This window comes from Cydia pomonella, chromosome 14, assembly GCF_033807575.1.
Source record: "Cydia pomonella isolate Wapato2018A chromosome 14, ilCydPomo1, whole genome shotgun sequence".
NCBI lineage: Eukaryota > Metazoa > Arthropoda > Insecta > Lepidoptera > Tortricidae > Cydia > Cydia pomonella.
This window is the reverse complement of record NC_084716.1, coordinates 9,644,356-9,662,098: the sequence shown is the minus strand read 5'-3', so window position 1 is coordinate 9,662,098 and position 17,743 is coordinate 9,644,356. Positions and strand designations below refer to the sequence as shown.

Sequence of the window (17,743 nt, the reverse complement as noted above, 5' to 3'; positions counted from 1 at the left end):
CCATTACCTACTAAAGAACAATAGTACAGTGTACAACGAGGGGGGTAAGTGGAATATTGGACACAAGGGTGTTAATTCCCGACAGCCGCAGGTTGGACGAGAGAGAGAGAGAAAGACACGAGTTTGCAATTATTCTTACCCCCGGAGTTACACACAACGTTTTTCATCACACTTGCGAAGAAAAAACTAAATTTTAAGCAAAATAATACTTAAATACGGTGACATATCACACATTCGTCCGCTATTTTGTAATTTCTTAACAGGTTAGGCAACGAAGATTGAAAATTATTTAAAAATATTTTAAATTGCTGTTAATTTAATCAAATTAAATAACTTTAAACATGAAAAAATATTAAATTATAAACGTACGTCTTTTAAAAGTAAAACTCATTTACGCTACTTGGTTTGTATGAGTACCTTCAAGGGCGTAATAACTTTTTTAACAATCCATAACTCCCTCGGGAACAATATAGTCCTTCAGTACACCTGCATGAACTAAAATCTTTTTCGAGCAAGTGTGATGAAAATATTATTTTTAAAAAACACATAGTTACCAAATACGTGTAATTATACAATATAACATAATACAGCACATTTTAAAGCCTAGTATCATTTACAATTCTACATCGACCTCCAGTGATAGAGGCTTCAACACGCATATTCCCCGTATAGAGCCTCTTAGCCAGTTCATCAGGGCATTTAACCGGAGCCATCTTTGGTTTTCCTGGTAAAGAAGATGGTGATCGAATTTTTAAATCAATCTTTGACGATATTGGTGTGGTTTTAAATATAACCCTACACGAGTTTATCATGTTACCACCCCACGATAAGTAATTCATTTAAATAGTAGCTACGTTGAATTAAATGATGAAATTGGAGCTTCAAACGCCCTAAAATAAAATTGACGTTTGACACTAATTACAAAATTTGAAGTTAAAACTTCAAAGAGTTTATTTATGAGGATAAATGCGCAAAATTTAATGCAGGTGGCACTGCTGCATTAGATAGTTAAAAAAACCTGCAGCATTTTGTCTTTACCTTAATCCAGTCCACACGGCACAATCAAATTGTCAATTTTATCAGAAAATAAAATGTGTGTCAATCTCATCTAGCGATCTCTTATAGCGAAAGCTATAAGAGACGGGCGTACCGGGCCGCTACTAAACAATAATGTCAAGGGCCTTCCACACTCATGCGCGAATCACGGGGCGAAGCCGCGAACGTAAGTGTGGCGTCGATTCGCAGATTGTTCACGCATAGTTCACGCCTTCGCGCCTTGTTCCCCGTTATTTGTCGGTTTTGTGGCTCGCGTCAAAGGAGGCGCGAAGCGCGAACTTGCCAAACTACACATTACACACACAATATTTTGACTCATCTGTGGCAAGATAAATATTTGTTATATATATCAAGCGGCTATATTATATGGTTTTACAACATCGCTACAGCAGATAACAATAACAATGCTACCGAAGCTAACTCACACTTCAATTCGATCAGCTAATGCTGTGCCGCTATCCTGGCGCGAACAAAACTGAGATATCGCCATGAAATTCTGCGGGTGTGGAGTCCTATGTCAACGTCGCGAAATGTTCTCTCCACGAGTTCGCGCCGCGATTCACGCACATACGACACGCGATAACGATAAGTTCTGGTTTAGATAAGTTCTCATTTACATATCGGTTGTATGTCGTTTAATTGACAGAAGCAACTCGTTATCGTAAACGTTAATTTTGACATGTCGTTTAGTTATCGATCTTTTAAAGATCTATCTTCCTATGATCTTAAACGTGTCTTAATCATTCTTCAAATCGATAGTCTGGATGGGGGGGTATTCAAGGCAGGTTACTTTATATTAAGGTGCAGTAGGTTCAGCTAGCAGAGTTATTAAAAATTCGTAGCACTATTTTAGATCATAATACGGTTGCCGTAAGATTCATTTGGAATTTGAGGCTTTCCTCAAGTAATTTCATCAATTCGAAACCTATTTTCTTTACTCAAAAAAAATCACTCACATAGGTTTAAACGCACCTTAAAAATTTCAATTTTTTTTTGCACAACAGCTAAAATTACGACAATTCCTTCTAAAACTGCGCAATTATATTTTTGATCAAACTCAACGATTACTTTTTTTCATTAAAACTTACAAAAAAATTAAATTCAAAAACATCATATCCACGATCCTGGACACACACAGCCATCTCGCTCACGCCTACGTGCAGTGAGAGTATGCTGGTCGTGAATTTTTGATATAGCCGCAAACTTAAACGAAACGTAGGGTTTAGTAGTACGAAATGATTCTGAGAGAAAATTTTAATTTAGTCTTAACCACAAACAGCCTAAATTGAGCGACAATGTATTATGGTGTACATATCCCATGTTTTATTGAATTCCGTTAACTCCGGGGTACGTTTTAATAATAAAAATGTTGCATAATTATAGCGTTGTTGTACAGCTCCCTCCAGACAATGCGCGTGAATCGCAGCGCGACTTCGCGGAGCGAACATACCGCTATGTTGACGTGGACTCGCATAACTTCACGGCGATTTCGCAGTTTGGTTCACGGCAAGATGGCGCCGAAGCGTCAGCTGATCGAATTTAGTTTGCGGCAAGGCACTGATTCAAACTGGGAACTGTCAAATTGATTTTTGGTTGATCAAGTTCGCACCCAATACACGTTGTATATATGGACCAAAGAATATAATACTCACTGTATGAACTAAATTATACAACATCTATCTATGGATGGACGCCGATTATCTAGCGAAATCGCATACTATTTGTTGCAACGTGTATAGAAAGCCCTTTAAATTGCTGCCGTTTGGACTGTCTTTTATCATGGTCGTTGCGTCATGGCTGTACATTACTGCCGAAGAAAAAAGTTGACGTCTGTCTGTGTCTGTCTGTGGTGCTGTATGAATAATTGAATTTATTGACTGCGAGCGACCGTTTCCCCGTTCTTGCTCACTCGCTTTATTGCCTGTGTTTGATATTCTTACTGGCCATCAAATTACAGTTGGCAGTATTAATTTTATAGAAAATCATGATAGTCTAGTGTTGAGATTGCATGTGAAAAGTGCGTGATTCGTCCAAAATGTCTTTTTCATTTGGCACTCCATCAAGTGCACCAGCTTCATCAGGTCTCTCTTCAGGATTCAGTTTCGGCGCTGCCAAGTACGTATTAAAGAACCACTTTGAACATACGTAACTTTGATACAACAAAATTCGCTGCAGTGTTTATAACTAGCGTCAAATCATCAAACGTTTTTGCGAAAACCTAAACTCAGCTGACGGCCGTATTATGTTACTACTCTGCCCAGCTCTGCCATATCCAGGTTTTTGTAATCTATCGTTTCTATAATTCGACGTGTTATTTATCATTGGGACGCTAGCTAAACATAACCTCACTTTTGACAGGCCCGCAACACCGGGCTTCGGTTTCGGAAGCACTGCCACGACGTCAGCGCCTGCTTTCGGCGCAGCGACCGCTTTCGGGGCCTCAACAACTGGTTTTGGGGGTAACACGAGCACTCCTGCGTTTGGGGCGGGGGCGACTTCCACTCCCGCCTTCGGGGCCAGCTCCGGATTTGGAGCGTCAGCAACGCCTGCCTTTGGAGCTTCTACGACTCCTGCATTTGGTGCAACTTCCACAGCACCGACATTTGGTGCGGCAACAGCAACACCTGCTTTTGGAGCTACTTCGACTGCACCTGCTTTCGGATCTACATCTGCTGCGCCTGCCTTTGGATCAACTACTACACCTGCTTTTGGAGCTACTGCAACCCCTGCTTTTGGAGCCACAACTACTCCAGCTTTTGGTAAGTTTTGTCTAACAATTTTACCTAATAAATTATAAGAATTGTCTTTTTGGGTGTGCTTTGTGACAGCAGCCATTTATATTCATTCTGTTTATGTTCACACTGTGAAACATGCATTGTCAATACATTAAATTGAGGAATGTGAGTTGTTATCAACTCCATCCATAACTTTATTTTACTATATATCTCAGCAATATTTTGACAACCGGTCTGGCCTAGTGGGTAGGGTAATGACCCTGCCTACGAAGCCGATGGTCCCGGGTTCAAATCTTGACATCTTGACAAATGAGCACTGATATTTGTTCCCGAGTCATGGGTGTTTTATATGTATTTATAAATATTTATATATTATATATGTCGTTGTCTAAGTACCCTCAACACAAGCCTTATTGAGCTTACTGTGGGACTTAGTCAATTTGTGTAATAATGTCATGTAATATTTATCTCAGCAATTTGTATGAAATGTGAGTTAAAAATGGAATAAGGATCAAGTGAGATCTTGTAGGTATGTAAAAAAAATGTTATTATTTCTTGCACCACCAGACGACCTCGCTAAATGTATGTACCTTGCCCATACCAAATTTTGGTCTAGCCCCGCCACTGTTGACATATAAAGGTAAATCCTACATTGGTTGGTTTTTCAGGAGCGACCTCTCAGCCTGCATTTGGGGCTACAACCACACCAGCCTTCGGCCAAACTAGTGCTCCATCTTTTGGGGGTGGATTGGGCACTGGTGGCCTGAACTTTGGGGCTGGGACCAGCACTGCTTCCACTGGTGAGAGACAGTACTGTATATAGCAACTATTTATACATACTGTATATAGCAATTATTTAACACTGGCTGTGGGGCAAAATTTACCTGATGCTGCAAATGTATGTGAAAATGAGGTAATTTCTACATACATTCTTGCGAGTCGAGTATTTTAGCCAGCACTGTAACAATTCCTGTAAAAGAGCCCTTGAAATCTACTTGCAGAATATATTTTTTTATTTTCAATTCTTGCTATCATCACAACTTTCATGCTATTGTCACTTCAGGAATCAAACTTACGCTAAAAAAAATGTACAGTGTTTAGTGACTATATCACATTGTTTTCTTGTTTACATTCTTTTAAGGTCTATATGGAATACACTAAAGTAAAATAACTAGAATGGATGATTTCCTTACTAAAGATTTTTTACAGTTAAATTTTTATAACATTTTACTTTATTTACAGGACTAAGTTTCGGCACACCGGCTACCGCGGCAAACACAGGCCTCGGAGGACTGGGGGGCTTTGGTTTTGGGGCTGCAGCTACTACTCAGAGCGGTTTTGGATTTGGAGCCACAACGAGCACAACTAACAGTTTATTTGGTAAGTGAGTTGACCTATCTTTGACAGATTTGGAGGCATTATATGAATGTCGGACGAGGCTTGTACGTTTGACGAAAATTAATGGTCCCACCTGGCGCTTCTACGAGGGTTGCTACTTATATATCCGGAAACAAAAAAACAAACAAACGTACACGGCTGAAAATGGTTTTATTGTTTTTCAAAGTATTCCCCTTGATGATCTATGCACTTTTGCATTCGTGTGAACCAATTTTTGAAGCACTTCTGTCACTCCGCCTGAGGTACCTCCATAACGTGTTGTTTGAATGCGTCGACAGCATCTTCAGCGGTCAAAAATCGTTGACCGCGTAATTTATTTTTTATATTAGGAAATAAATAAAAATCATTGGGTGCCAAGTCAGGGGTGTACGGCGGATGACCCGTTAATTCCACATTTTGACCTTCCAAAAATAGAGTTGTTTCGCGTGACGTCATGATGAAGAATGATTCTTCGTCGCTGGTTAGTTTTACGAATTTGTTCAAATACTTCCGGTAAGCAAATGGTCGTGTACGAATCTGAATTAACCGTTTTACGGTTTTCTAGTGGCACTGTAGCTACATGGCAATTAATACCGAAGAAGCAGGCCACCATTTGTTTCAATGTAGTTTTTGCACGAGTAACTTTCGTAGGGTTCGGCTCATTTTGAAACGCCCATACCGTTGATTGTTGCTTCGTTTCGGGATCGTATGCATAGATCCTGGATTCGTCACCTGTATAGATGTTATAAACGGCCTTTGAGTCACCACGGTTATATATTTTTTACATTTTATTACACCATTCGACGCGAGCATCTTTTTGCTCCTTAGTTAAGTTGTGCGGTATCCAACGCGAACCAATTTTTTTTACAGATAAATGATCATGTAATATGCTATTAATGCTAGTCATAGAAATACCCAGTCGCCTCTATCTCGCGGTACGTAACATGTCGGTCGTCCATTATAAGTTTTCGCACAGCCTCAATATTTTGTGGTACAACGACCGATTTCGGGCGACCTGCCTTAACTTCGTCCGTAAGTAGTACACAGTAGTTTTAGATGGAGCTTCATCACCAAAAGTTGAAGTTAGTTGATCTATGCACTGTTGTTGCGTTAAACCACGCCGAAAATCAAAAAAAAATTATAGCACGAATATTTTCACGAGTGAGTTCCATTCTTGCAGCGAGATCACATTTAAAACCCGTCAAAAACAAAACACTAGCGTTAATAAGAAAGAAAAAATATACCGGCAAGTACTTAAAAAAGTTCAAATTTTACCATGGAGGTCAAATATACTATTTAAGAAGATTGTAATCCCGGTTTCCAGATATATAAATAGCAGCCCTCGTATATACCGTCACTTTTACATTCATGATATTCTGTTATCTATGGTAAACTAAGAGAGACTGCATATGATCTTGTGTATTTGTCCCTGCTTTATTGAGATGCGAAGATGTCCCTGCTTTATAAGAAGAAGAAGATAAAAAGGTTTTTTTCCTCTTCTTCTTTATTTTGACATCATAAAAATTTTCTTGGCATGTTTAGGGCGACTAGATTATTGACAAAAATGTTAGCTTGTGTATTCCTAGGTGAAGGCCTCCATTAATTTCCACCTCTCTCTGTTAAAGTAACTATTAAAGCATATAAAAGCCCATTATTTTCAAGAGTCGTTTAGTCTGCAATTTTCTGTAAAGGTTGATACGCCATTGATTCATTGATTTTCGCCAGTTCGTGTTAAACATTAAGTAGTATATTGTACCGTAATTTTAGTAGAACATTTCTTTTTTTTAAGTCCCACAGTAAACTCAGTAATTATGTTTTAGGTACTTAAGACAATGATATACAGTCATATTTATAAATACTTAAATATATTAAAAACACCCATGTGGTTGTCCTAAGGCACCCAAGAGGCGCAAAGGTGCAAAAACACCCATGACATGGAAACAAATATCCATACTCATCACACGAATAATTGCACTTACCAGGATTCAAAACCGGGACCATTGACGTCATATGCAGGGTCACTACCCACTAGGCCAATTATTTTTGAATACCACAACGGTGGCAAACAAGCATATGACCCGCCTGATGATAAACAGTCACCGCAGCCTATGGACGCCTGCATCTTCAGACAGTTCATCAAGTATTGTAAAGTTTTATAAGACCTTTGAAAAAAAAAATCTTGGTCTTGCACAAGATGACACATATAAATATGTCAAGGATTTAGAGTTAATCAAAAAGTAACTTTCCTTTTCTGTTAGATTCCACATATCCCAACAACTCCTGTCAAGATCCCTTCCTCCCAATCACCCAAACTTTCCAAGATGTCCAAGGCCCCTGTTATATGGCGTCACCAAATTGTAGTTCTACTCAAACGGCGACGCCTATGTATCATGTCAAGTGTGCTTCAAGAGACCAGTATCGGACGATTACACCTTCATGTGGTGAGATATGAATCTAAATGTATGGTGAATGTTTGTCACCGTAGATCACCTTATTGGCATTGGGGCAATAAAAATTCAAAAATATACTTTTGGGCTAGCGTGGGGACTATAGCCCGAGCCCTCTTGCACATGAGAGGAGGCCTGTGCCCAGCAGTGGGACGTATATAGGCTGAATTATTATTATTATTATACTTTTACCGGCAAAGAGTATAATTTTGTATGTCATCTTTATGCCGGTAGACATATATGAACAACCCAAAAGGAATGTGGTTTACTTTCATGGCAAGAGTTAGGAGTTGTGCTGTTTTCCATACCAAACGGAGAACATTCTCAGGAATGGTACAATTCTAGAAAGTAAGTGTAGATTGCCCTGTATATTATGTTTAAAAGGCCTTGTAGATAATAAAAGGTTACACTATAACTTTTTCATCACACTTGCTCGTAAAAGGTGTTATTACACGTTGGCGATGCGGTCCATAAAATCTAAATTTTGACCTAGGGCTGTAACGTACATCCGAAAATAGGCAGAAGTTTTATTTTCCCCCTTTTTCCTCACAAGTGTGATGAAAAATATTGTGTGTGCCACGGACGGTACTGGAATTACGAACTCTCATTAATTAAGCTCGCACCTTCGGCTTCGGGCTTCAATTCACACTCGTTCGTAAATTCTTCTTTACTGCCCTTAATACACAATGGTACTATAACTAATTTACTGTTTTCAGGTGCCAAATTAGGGGCGACCACTGCCTCAGGACTACAAACATCTACTACAGGTAAGGTTACAGTCCTGGTTAAGGTTGAATTTGTTATTAGTTAGTTAAATAATGTTCATTATTGTACTCGTAGTCATGCAGAGGTCCGATTTTACAAGGTTTTATTTAACTTGCCTTGTTAGTATGTATGTATGATTGTGTGTCAAATCTTGGAAGTTAAATTTGACCCACTTCCTGGTTTCCGATTGAGCTGAAATTTTGTATACATACGTCGGGTGACAATACAATATTATGGTACCATCAAGCTGATCTGATGATGAGAACAGAAGGTGGCCATGAGAACTCTGTGATAGAACAACTTAACCGAATTGTGTGTGGTTTTTAGAATTGTCTTGATGAGTATTAAGCTTTTACCGAAATTGAAATTATTGTCAAAAACTTATTTATTTGAATTTCGATCGCTGGATTTCGTATTCTCCATTTAATACTATCTCCACTACAATGCCCGAGCCCCCGCCCGCCTTTCCCCCTTTCTATGGGAGCGCAGCGGCACGTGATTGGTATTTTTTTTTATAGTTGACTACAGGGTATCGAAATAAATTTTACAGTTGAGTTGGGAGCCCATACATGAAAAGTACGTAATTATAGTTTGGTATAGGTACGTAACCTTCAACTATTACAGTCGACGAGTAAAAAAAATAGCAGTTAGCTGTTTCGACAGATTTTCGAGTGACGAAATCGAGCACTCGAAACAAAAATCAGCCCCCAGATTACCTTCCCATTAAGTATTGTAAAAAAATGGCTCTAACGGTAAGGATCATATGAAACTACTTTTTTTTTACAGCGACACCCAGTCTTGGTTTAGGCGGATTATCGCAAAGTGGCATTGGGACTGCGAACACGACCACAGGCGATGGAAAAAGTAAGTTGACAACTGTCAAAGGTTTGCATAGATGGCGCCTGTCTCTAGTTATGTTCTATAAGATTTGGCTTAAAGGGTTGGTATCCAGGCCATAGAAAAAACAGGAAATTGACACAATTTTACTAATTGACAGGAAAAGCTATCTGGCGCCATCTGTAAGATATTTTAACCGGCCAACCCCATTTGAAAGGCTAGCACTGCTAGTTAATGCCCATATATATGTTACTGTAAAAGCCCGAAGGACGGTAAAACCTAGGATATACCGGTAAGACCTAGGTTTTACCGATGCCGATCGGTAAAAGCCCGAAATGAGAAATAATTATTGTTCACTTCGGGCTTTTACCGACATGGATTTGGTAAATCCTAGGTCTTACCACGGCGACCGGTAAAGGTTGAATCCGGCACTGGTTCTTGTCATTATTAGATGAAAATCTTGTATCAGTGTAAGGGGCATTACATGTAGCGCCATTTACAGTGATGCTTCGTTATGTTTCGGCTATTTTACTAGTCATGTAGATCTTGGTCTTTCGGTTTTGCTGAAGGTGAGAGTGAACTCTACTCACTGCAAATTCGAACGCCGTGAGCAGTTAGTGAAGAAGTCCTGGGAGCAGAGTAATGTACAGTGTGTCACATACCCTCTGTAGGCCATATGCCCAGTTGGACCGATTTTTTTGGAAAATACTGTAGCTAGGCGCTGTAATGGGTAATAGCAATACTACGGCCTCACTATACTCCATACTTCATATTGCCAGTCCTTTGACTCGCACCAAAAATCCGACGAAATAGGGAGCGGTGAGAATGACGAGGAGCATGACGAGCGGCATGATGAGTAGCGCGGCCTCACTACGTCTCTGCCTAATTCCTTCGCTACTTTCCATGCCGTTCAAACGAAACCCAACTGTCTGTGTCGCACTAATATGGTTTTCCATCTCTCTCACTCTTGTGATAGAGGGAGATTACTGCGCGAACGATTGGCATCTTGGCTAGGCACCCAGGTTTAGGTAAAATTTACAGTAAAAACAAATTAGGTAGCTATTAATGGTTCTCGCCTGTGGATACGCTTTCAATCAAATATTTTTTTTAACTAAAAAACCTTTTGTGGAGCGTGGGTCATGGTAATGGTCCGTAAGGGAGATACATTAGCCTGTCTGTTCCGTGGTATGTTGATACTCCCCTGTCGTGCTAGTCGACCCGCTCCTGGTTGATAAGGAACGTCTTTAGGGGCAGCGCCGTGGGCAGCTGATGTGGATGCGAAAGAAGGCCTCTACGTCCCTAGGTGCTATTGGTATGGCCGGTCGGAACAAAGGTACCGCGCCGCTAATGGGTTTTTGAATCGGAACCTTACAACCCTATACCCAGGGTGCAAGACGGAACTTAAATACGTCATTTTCTACATATTACACGTTTACTAAAACTATGTATTTTATTGCGTAGGTAAGAAAAATAAACACTTGACCGACCCGCCCGGCTCATGTCCGCACAGGTCCGTACCCTAAAACGATCGGAAGCAGAGTCAGACGGCAGTAGTGCGCCAGCCAGCGTACTCTGAACGTTCCGCGCGATCAAAACTGCTGACGTTGTTGCTACGCTGTGTACACTGTGTACGAGTACAGTCGCGCATAGTACAGATTTATTTATTTATTTAAATCCAAATTAGTTCTAATTTACGATTAACCTATCCCTACTTTGATTAGAGTAACGTGCATCGTTACACTGTTTATTGCTGTCCCGCTTCCACTCACCTGCCTGACAATATATTAGACACTCGTATTTCATAGAAAGTACCATCTGTTTATATTCTGAGGGCCTACCGCGAATCACGTTCGATGTGTTGCCTCTCTGTCGCACTTGCCAATTCGTACGTAACTGTGACAGGGAGGCAATTCATCGGACAAGAAGTCGCTCTCTCTGGAGTACGAGAGGTAGGACCGGGAGAACACGAAGTGTCATCATTCATGCTGTTGTCTCCCAGAATAACTGCCCTATGTTACCCTGACTTAGTTTAGCTTCCAGCTCCCAGGGTGGAGTGCCTGCCAGAGCACATGCCGCCGCGAAAGACACCGTATGGTATGCCCTTATTATGCGCAAGGCCACCACCCTCTGAGGACGCCTTAGGAGAGGCTTGGCTTTAGGCAAGAGCCTGTCTGCCCAAATTAGTGCCCTGTATAATGCCATGCTCCGAACAACGCCCGCGTCCAGGCGCCGACAAGGGGCTTTCGACCCACCCACGTTTGGTAATAGCCGGCTAAGGACTGAGGCAGCACCCACGATTCGGGGCGCTACCCTGAGGAAATGCTGTTCAAAATTCCACCTCTGGTCTAGAACAAGACCCAGGTACTTACAGGCCCAGTCATACCATATATTCCACAGCAGGGGGGTGTCCTCCCTGTCCCATCTTCCGTACTCCAGAGAGAGCCGCAGCGGCTTGTTGTTGTAAAATTGTAACTAAACCTCCACCCACCACCAGAACATTAACAGTTAGCACTATGACTATTTTTATGAAATACGAGTGTCAAATATATTATCAGCGGGAGCGGGACAGCAATAAACAGTGTAACGATGCACGTTATTCTAATCAAAGTAAGATTAGATTATACTGTGCGCGACTGTACAATCGCAAGAGTAGTCTCAGCGTAGCAACAACGTTAGCAGCGATCGCGCGGTACGTTTAGAGTACTCTGGCGCTGATGCACTGCTGCCTCTAGGGTACGGACCCGTGCGGTCGCGTTCATGAGCTTCGCGCCGTGATATCACACGCGACGCGTCGAACGGGACAAGTTCTCCTTTTCTTACAGAATAAAATGCTAGTTATAAAAGTAAACAGTTTAGCACAACCTTTAATATGTAGAAAAGGACGTATTTAAGTTTCGTATAAACTTAAAACTATGTTAATTAGGTACTAAGAGAAAAATAAAAATAAAGAACTTATAACTAAAAACTATGATGTGTGGAGAGTAGGGGCGCAGGTTGCAATACTTCTATTTCACTCTCCCAATTGCCACCCCCACCCAAAACTTTATAACGGGCCGTCGAGGCGCTCGGCCAACACCTTGAGAAGACTGTTCCTGCTGCCGTGCACCCGTCTCAGCATGGAGGCGATTATTTTCCGCCTAATGGCATAAAAGTCATCTACTTGCACTTCAGCGAACATGCCGGATGCGCTGCAGTGCTTCGGCAGCCGCAACAGTATCCTCAAGATGTTATTATATTGAACGCGCAATGCGTTATAGGCTCGTTGTGTAAACTTCACCCACAGGCCGCACGTGTAGGAAGTCCGACAGTAAGCTCTAAAGAGCGTCAATTTAACTGATGTATTACACCGTGCGTACCTGCGGACAAGCATATTGCCTCTCACTGCCGTCGCTCTTCTCTCCCTTTCCAGATCCAGATCGTCATTCAATTTAGTTGTAAGCATATGCCCCAGATACTGAAATCGATTTACAACTTTTAGAGGTACGCCACACAACATGATCCTCGGCTCCGTAGACGGGTTATAGTTACGAGCTTTGAATATAGCAAGCTGACTTTTGGCCGTGTTGTGTTTTAGACCATAGGCGTATTCCTCAAAAATATTGATGAGCTGTCGTACCGCGTCAGCCGAAGGCCCCAGCAACGCCATGTCGTCAGCGTAACTTATATTTATATTATTAAAAGACACATCACCTAAATGGCAACCGACATGTGCCCTGCTGAGTGCCTCGATCAACTCGTTTATGTAGAGGTTGAAAAGGAGAGGGGATGTTAGCCCTCCCTGTCTTGCCCACATTGTAGTTTGTACTCGTCAGACTCCTCTCCCGCCCATCTCACTCGGTTGACCTGGCTGTTGTACCAATGTTTAAGCAACGCGACATATTCAATGGAACATCCCGTTTTTGTAAGCTTGTACCATAGCTTATCGTACACAACCAGGTCAAACGCCTTTGGCAAGTCCAGAAAGCACGCATAGATCAGCGTGTTCCTGACCTTGTAGTACCAGACAGCTTGCTTAAGACACAAAATCGCACTTTCGGTCGACAGCAGTCTTACAGAATAGAGCTGTAAGATTCCGGTTCAAATAACCCTTTGGCGGGGCGGTTCCTTTGTTTCGACCGGCCATACCAATAGTTCCTAGGGACGCAGAGGCCTCCTTTCGCATCCACATCAGCTGTCCACGGCGCTACTCCTAAAGACCAGTAGCGGCCCTCGGTACGACCAACTAGCATGACAGGGGAGTACCAACATACCACGGAACCAGACAGGCTTATTTCTTTTCCTTACGAACCACTACTATGCTACGCTCGGCAAAAGGTTTTTTACTTAAAATGATTTAATTGAAATCGTCTGGGTGTCATTTGATCACCCAGCCATAGTCGCTTCAACAAGCGAGAACTATTAATAGATACCTAATTTGTTTTTACTATAAACTATACCTAAACCTTGGTACCTAGTCAAGATGCCAATCGTTCGCGATACGATAATCTCTGCATTATGCAATGCAGTTTAGTCATCTGAAAAGCGAAGCACATACGGAACGCGTTTCTGTTACTCATTACAGCGGCTAGCTACAGCCCGAAAATTCCCACCAACTGGGCATATTGCTTACAGAGGGTATGTGACACTCTGTACATTACTCTGCTCTCAGGACTTCTACATCCCTGCTCACGGCGTTCGGATTCGCAGTGAGTAGAGTTCACTCTCACCTTCAGCAAAACCGAAAGACCTATTTCTACATGAGTAGTAAAATAGACGAAACAATACGAAGCATCACTCTAAATGGCGCTACATGTAACGCCCCTTACACTGATACAAGATTTTCATCTAATAATGTCAAGAACCAGTGCCTGACTTAACCTTTACCGGTCGCCGTGGTAAGACCTAGGATTTACCAAATCCATGTCGGTAAAAGCCGGAAGTGAACAATAATTATTTCAAATTTCGGGCTTTTACCGATCGGCATCGGTAAAACCTAGGTCTTACCGGTATATCCTAGGTTTTACTATACTTCGGGCTTTTACAGTAACATATATATAGTATGAAGGTAGTTATAAATGGTAATTATAAAATATATATAGTAAAGGGTCGGCAACGCGCATGTAACACCTCTGGAGTTGCAGGCGTCCATAGGCTGCGGTGGCTGCTTACCATCAGGCGGGCCGTATGCTTGTTTGCCACCGTCGTGGTATAAAAATAATATATATGAAATAGGTGACATCATTTTGTTGTCTTTATAGGTGAACCGCCAAAACAGACCAAGCTGCCAAATGAATTATTAACTGACGTAGAGTCATTCAAAGAATTTGTGAAGAAGCAAAAATCACTCAGCTCAGACATCATGAGAGTGTCAATCAAGCCATTGCACAAGGTATGTTTTTTTTATTTTCCAATTTTGGTGTTTGGTTTCGCAAACGAAAAATTGCTTTAATTAGATAATTAGGCCGAGCGTGAAGGTCTTCCATTCTATTGTATTTTATCTATTTAGATTTGTATTCGTTTTGAGTGTTTTTATAGCTGTAGGTTTTATGCAGGATTCCGTTTTAGTAGTATGTGTGCAGTATCCCGCGAACAGAATGCTCGTTATTATATTAGCAAGTGATCCTGCAGAAAACCGTATCCGCAAAAAACTGGCCGTTCAGCTGGAAAGAGCCCTTAATCGAAGGTGACGCTTTCGACCGACCGTTCTTTTTAACCGACTTCAAGATTTTAAAAGGAGGTTCTCAATTCGGTTGTTTTTTGTTTTCAACGTTTGCCATTTCATAACTCCGTCATTTTTGAACCGATTTGGAAAATTATTTGTAGCTAATGCGACAACGCCAGAGATAGTGAAATTAGCAGTTCGCGATGATTATAATTGAGTTCCGTTGCAGGTGTCGAGTACGGCGGAGAGCACGCTGCGGCAGGCGCTGTCGCTGAGCGGCGAGCTGGGGCGCGCGCGCGCGGTGTCGGCGCGCCTGCGGGCCTCCGCCGCCGCCGCGCTCGCGCACACCGAGACCACGGCCCGGGACGCGCTCGGTATGTCATGTCGCTGAGGGCGAGCTGGGGCGCGCGCGCGCGGTGTCGGCGCGCCTGCGGGCCTCCGCCGCCGCCGCGCTCGCGCACACCGAGACCACGGCCCGGGACGCGCTCGGTATGTCATGTCGCTGAGGGCGAGCTGGGGCGCGCGCGCGCGGTGTCGGCGCGCCTGCGGGCCTCCGCCGCCGCCGCGCTCGCGCACACCGAGACCACGGCCCGGGACGCGCTCGGTATGTCATGTCGCTGAGGGCGAGCTGGGGCGCGCGCGCGCGGTGTCGGCGCGCCTGCGGGCCTCCGCCGCCGCCGCGCTCGCGCACACCGAGACCACGGCCCGGGACGCGCTCGGTATGTCATGTCGCTGAGGGCGAGCTGGGGCGCGCGCGCGCGGTGTCGGCGCGCCTGCGGGCCTCCGCCGCCGCCGCGCTCGCGCACACCGAGACCACGGCCCGGGACGCGCTCGGTATGTCATGTCGCTGAGGGCGAGCTGGGGCGCGCGCGCGCGGTGTCGGCGCGCCTGCGGGCCTCCGCCGCCGCCGCGCTCGCGCACACCGAGACCACGGCCCGGGACGCGCTCGGTATGTCATGTCGCTGAGGGCGAGCTGGGGCGCGCGCGCGCGGTGTCGGCGCGCCTGCGGGCCTCCGCCGCCGCCGCGCTCGCGCACACCGAGACCACGGCCCGGGACGCGCTCGGTATGTCATGTCGCTGAGGGCGAGCTGGGGCGCGCGCGCGCGGTGTCGGCGCGCCTGCGGGCCTCCGCCGCCGCCGCGCTCGCGCACACCGAGACCACGGCCCGGGACGCGCTCGGTATGTCATGTCGCTGAGGGCGAGCTGGGGCGCGCGCGCGCGGTGTCGGCGCGCCTGCGGGCCTCCGCCGCCGCCGCGCTCGCGCACACCGAGACCACGGCCCGGGACGCGCTCGGTATGTCATGTCGCTGAGGGCGAGCTGGGGCGCGCGCGCGCGGTGTCGGCGCGCCTGCGGGCCTCCGCCGCCGCCGCGCTCGCGCACACCGAGACCACGGCCCGGGACGCGCTCGGTATGTCATGTCGCTGAGGGCGAGCTGGGGCGCGCGCGCGCGGTGTCGGCGCGCCTGCGGGCCTCCGCCGCCGCCGCGCTCGCGCACACCGAGACCACGGCCCGGGACGCGCTCGGTATGTCATGTCGCTGAGGGCGAGCTGGGGCGCGCGCGCGCGGTGTCGGCGCGCCTGCGGGCCTCCGCCGCCGCCGCGCTCGCGCACACCGAGACCACGGCCCGGGACGCGCTCGGTATGTCATGTCGCTGAGGGCGAGCTGGGGCGCGCGCGCGCGGTGTCGGCGCGCCTGCGGGCCTCCGCCGCCGCCGCGCTCGCGCACACCGAGACCACGGCCCGGGACGCGCTCGGTATGTCATGTCGCTGAGGGCGAGCTGGGGCGCGCGCGCGCGGTGTCGGCGCGCCTGCGGGCCTCCGCCGCCGCCGCGCTCGCGCACACCGAGACCACGGCCCGGGACGCGCTCGGTATGTCATGTCGCTGAGGGCGAGCTGGGGCGCGCGCGCGCGGTGTCGGCGCGCCTGCGGGCCTCCGCCGCCGCCGCGCTCGCGCACACCGAGACCACGGCCCGGGACGCGCTCGGTATGTCATGTCGCTGAGGGCGAGCTGGGGCGCGCGCGCGCGGTGTCGGCGCGCCTGCGGGCCTCCGCCGCCGCCGCGCTCGCGCACACCGAGACCACGGCCCGGGACGCGCTCGGTATGTCATGTCGCTGAGGGCGAGCTGGGGCGCGCGCGCGCGGTGTCGGCGCGCCTGCGGGCCTCCGCCGCCGCCGCGCTCGCGCACACCGAGACCACGGCCCGGGACGCGCTCGGTATGTCATGTCGCTGAGGGCGAGCTGGGGCGCGCGCGCGCGGTGTCGGCGCGCCTGCGGGCCTCCGCCGCCGCCGCGCTCGCGCACACCGAGACCACGGCCCGGGACGCGCTCGGTATGTCATGTCGCTGAGGGCGAGCTGGGGCGCGCGCGCGCGGTGTCGGCGCGCCTGCGGGCCTCCGCCGCCGCCGCGCTCGCGCACACCGAGACCACGGCCCGGGACGCGCTCGGTATGTCATGTCGCTGAGGGCGAGCTGGGGCGCGCGCGCGCGGTGTCGGCGCGCCTGCGGGCCTCCGCCGCCGCCGCGCTCGCGCACACCGAGACCACAGCCCGGGACGCGCTCGGTATGCCATATGCCTAAAAAACACCCCACTGCCCCACACTTTTGAGTTTCGGCGTCTAGTCAGCGCTATGGAAAATCGTGTCATTGCGCAGTTGCGCCAACGTTGCGTCGAGCAGCAGCCATAGAGACGCCGACGCTCGGGAGATGCTAGTGCGGGGTGGCTGTAAAGCGCGCGGTTGTTTTATGCGATAAACGCATGTGTCAACGAAACGTAGGAAAAATGACAATGCGCTTACCGCTGCGTTTATCGCGTATGTCATTAGATTATCTGTTGTAAAATGGGTATTAGGCAAACGCATCACGTTTCACGCTGCATTTATCGCAAAA

At 46.6% G+C, this 17,743-nt stretch overlaps 1 protein-coding gene across 1 annotated transcript in view; it reads left to right on the top strand.

Moving 5' to 3' along the window:
• The first annotated feature begins 2,741 nt into the window (after positions 1-2,741).
• The window catches only part of LOC133524905 (nuclear pore complex protein Nup58-like), a 35,327-nt gene continuing 20,325 nt past the window's right edge, over positions 2,742-17,743 (top strand). The window contains exons 1-8 of the mRNA XM_061861067.1: positions 2,742-3,171; positions 3,415-3,815; positions 4,460-4,591; positions 5,034-5,171; positions 8,332-8,382; positions 9,167-9,244; positions 14,455-14,585; positions 15,088-15,232. Coding sequence (XP_061717051.1) covers positions 3,092-3,171; positions 3,415-3,815; positions 4,460-4,591; positions 5,034-5,171; positions 8,332-8,382; positions 9,167-9,244; positions 14,455-14,585; positions 15,088-15,232 — 1,156 coding nt within the window. The 5' untranslated portion in view covers positions 2,742-3,091. The remainder of the gene's footprint in view (positions 3,172-3,414; positions 3,816-4,459; positions 4,592-5,033; positions 5,172-8,331; positions 8,383-9,166; positions 9,245-14,454; positions 14,586-15,087; positions 15,233-17,743) is intronic.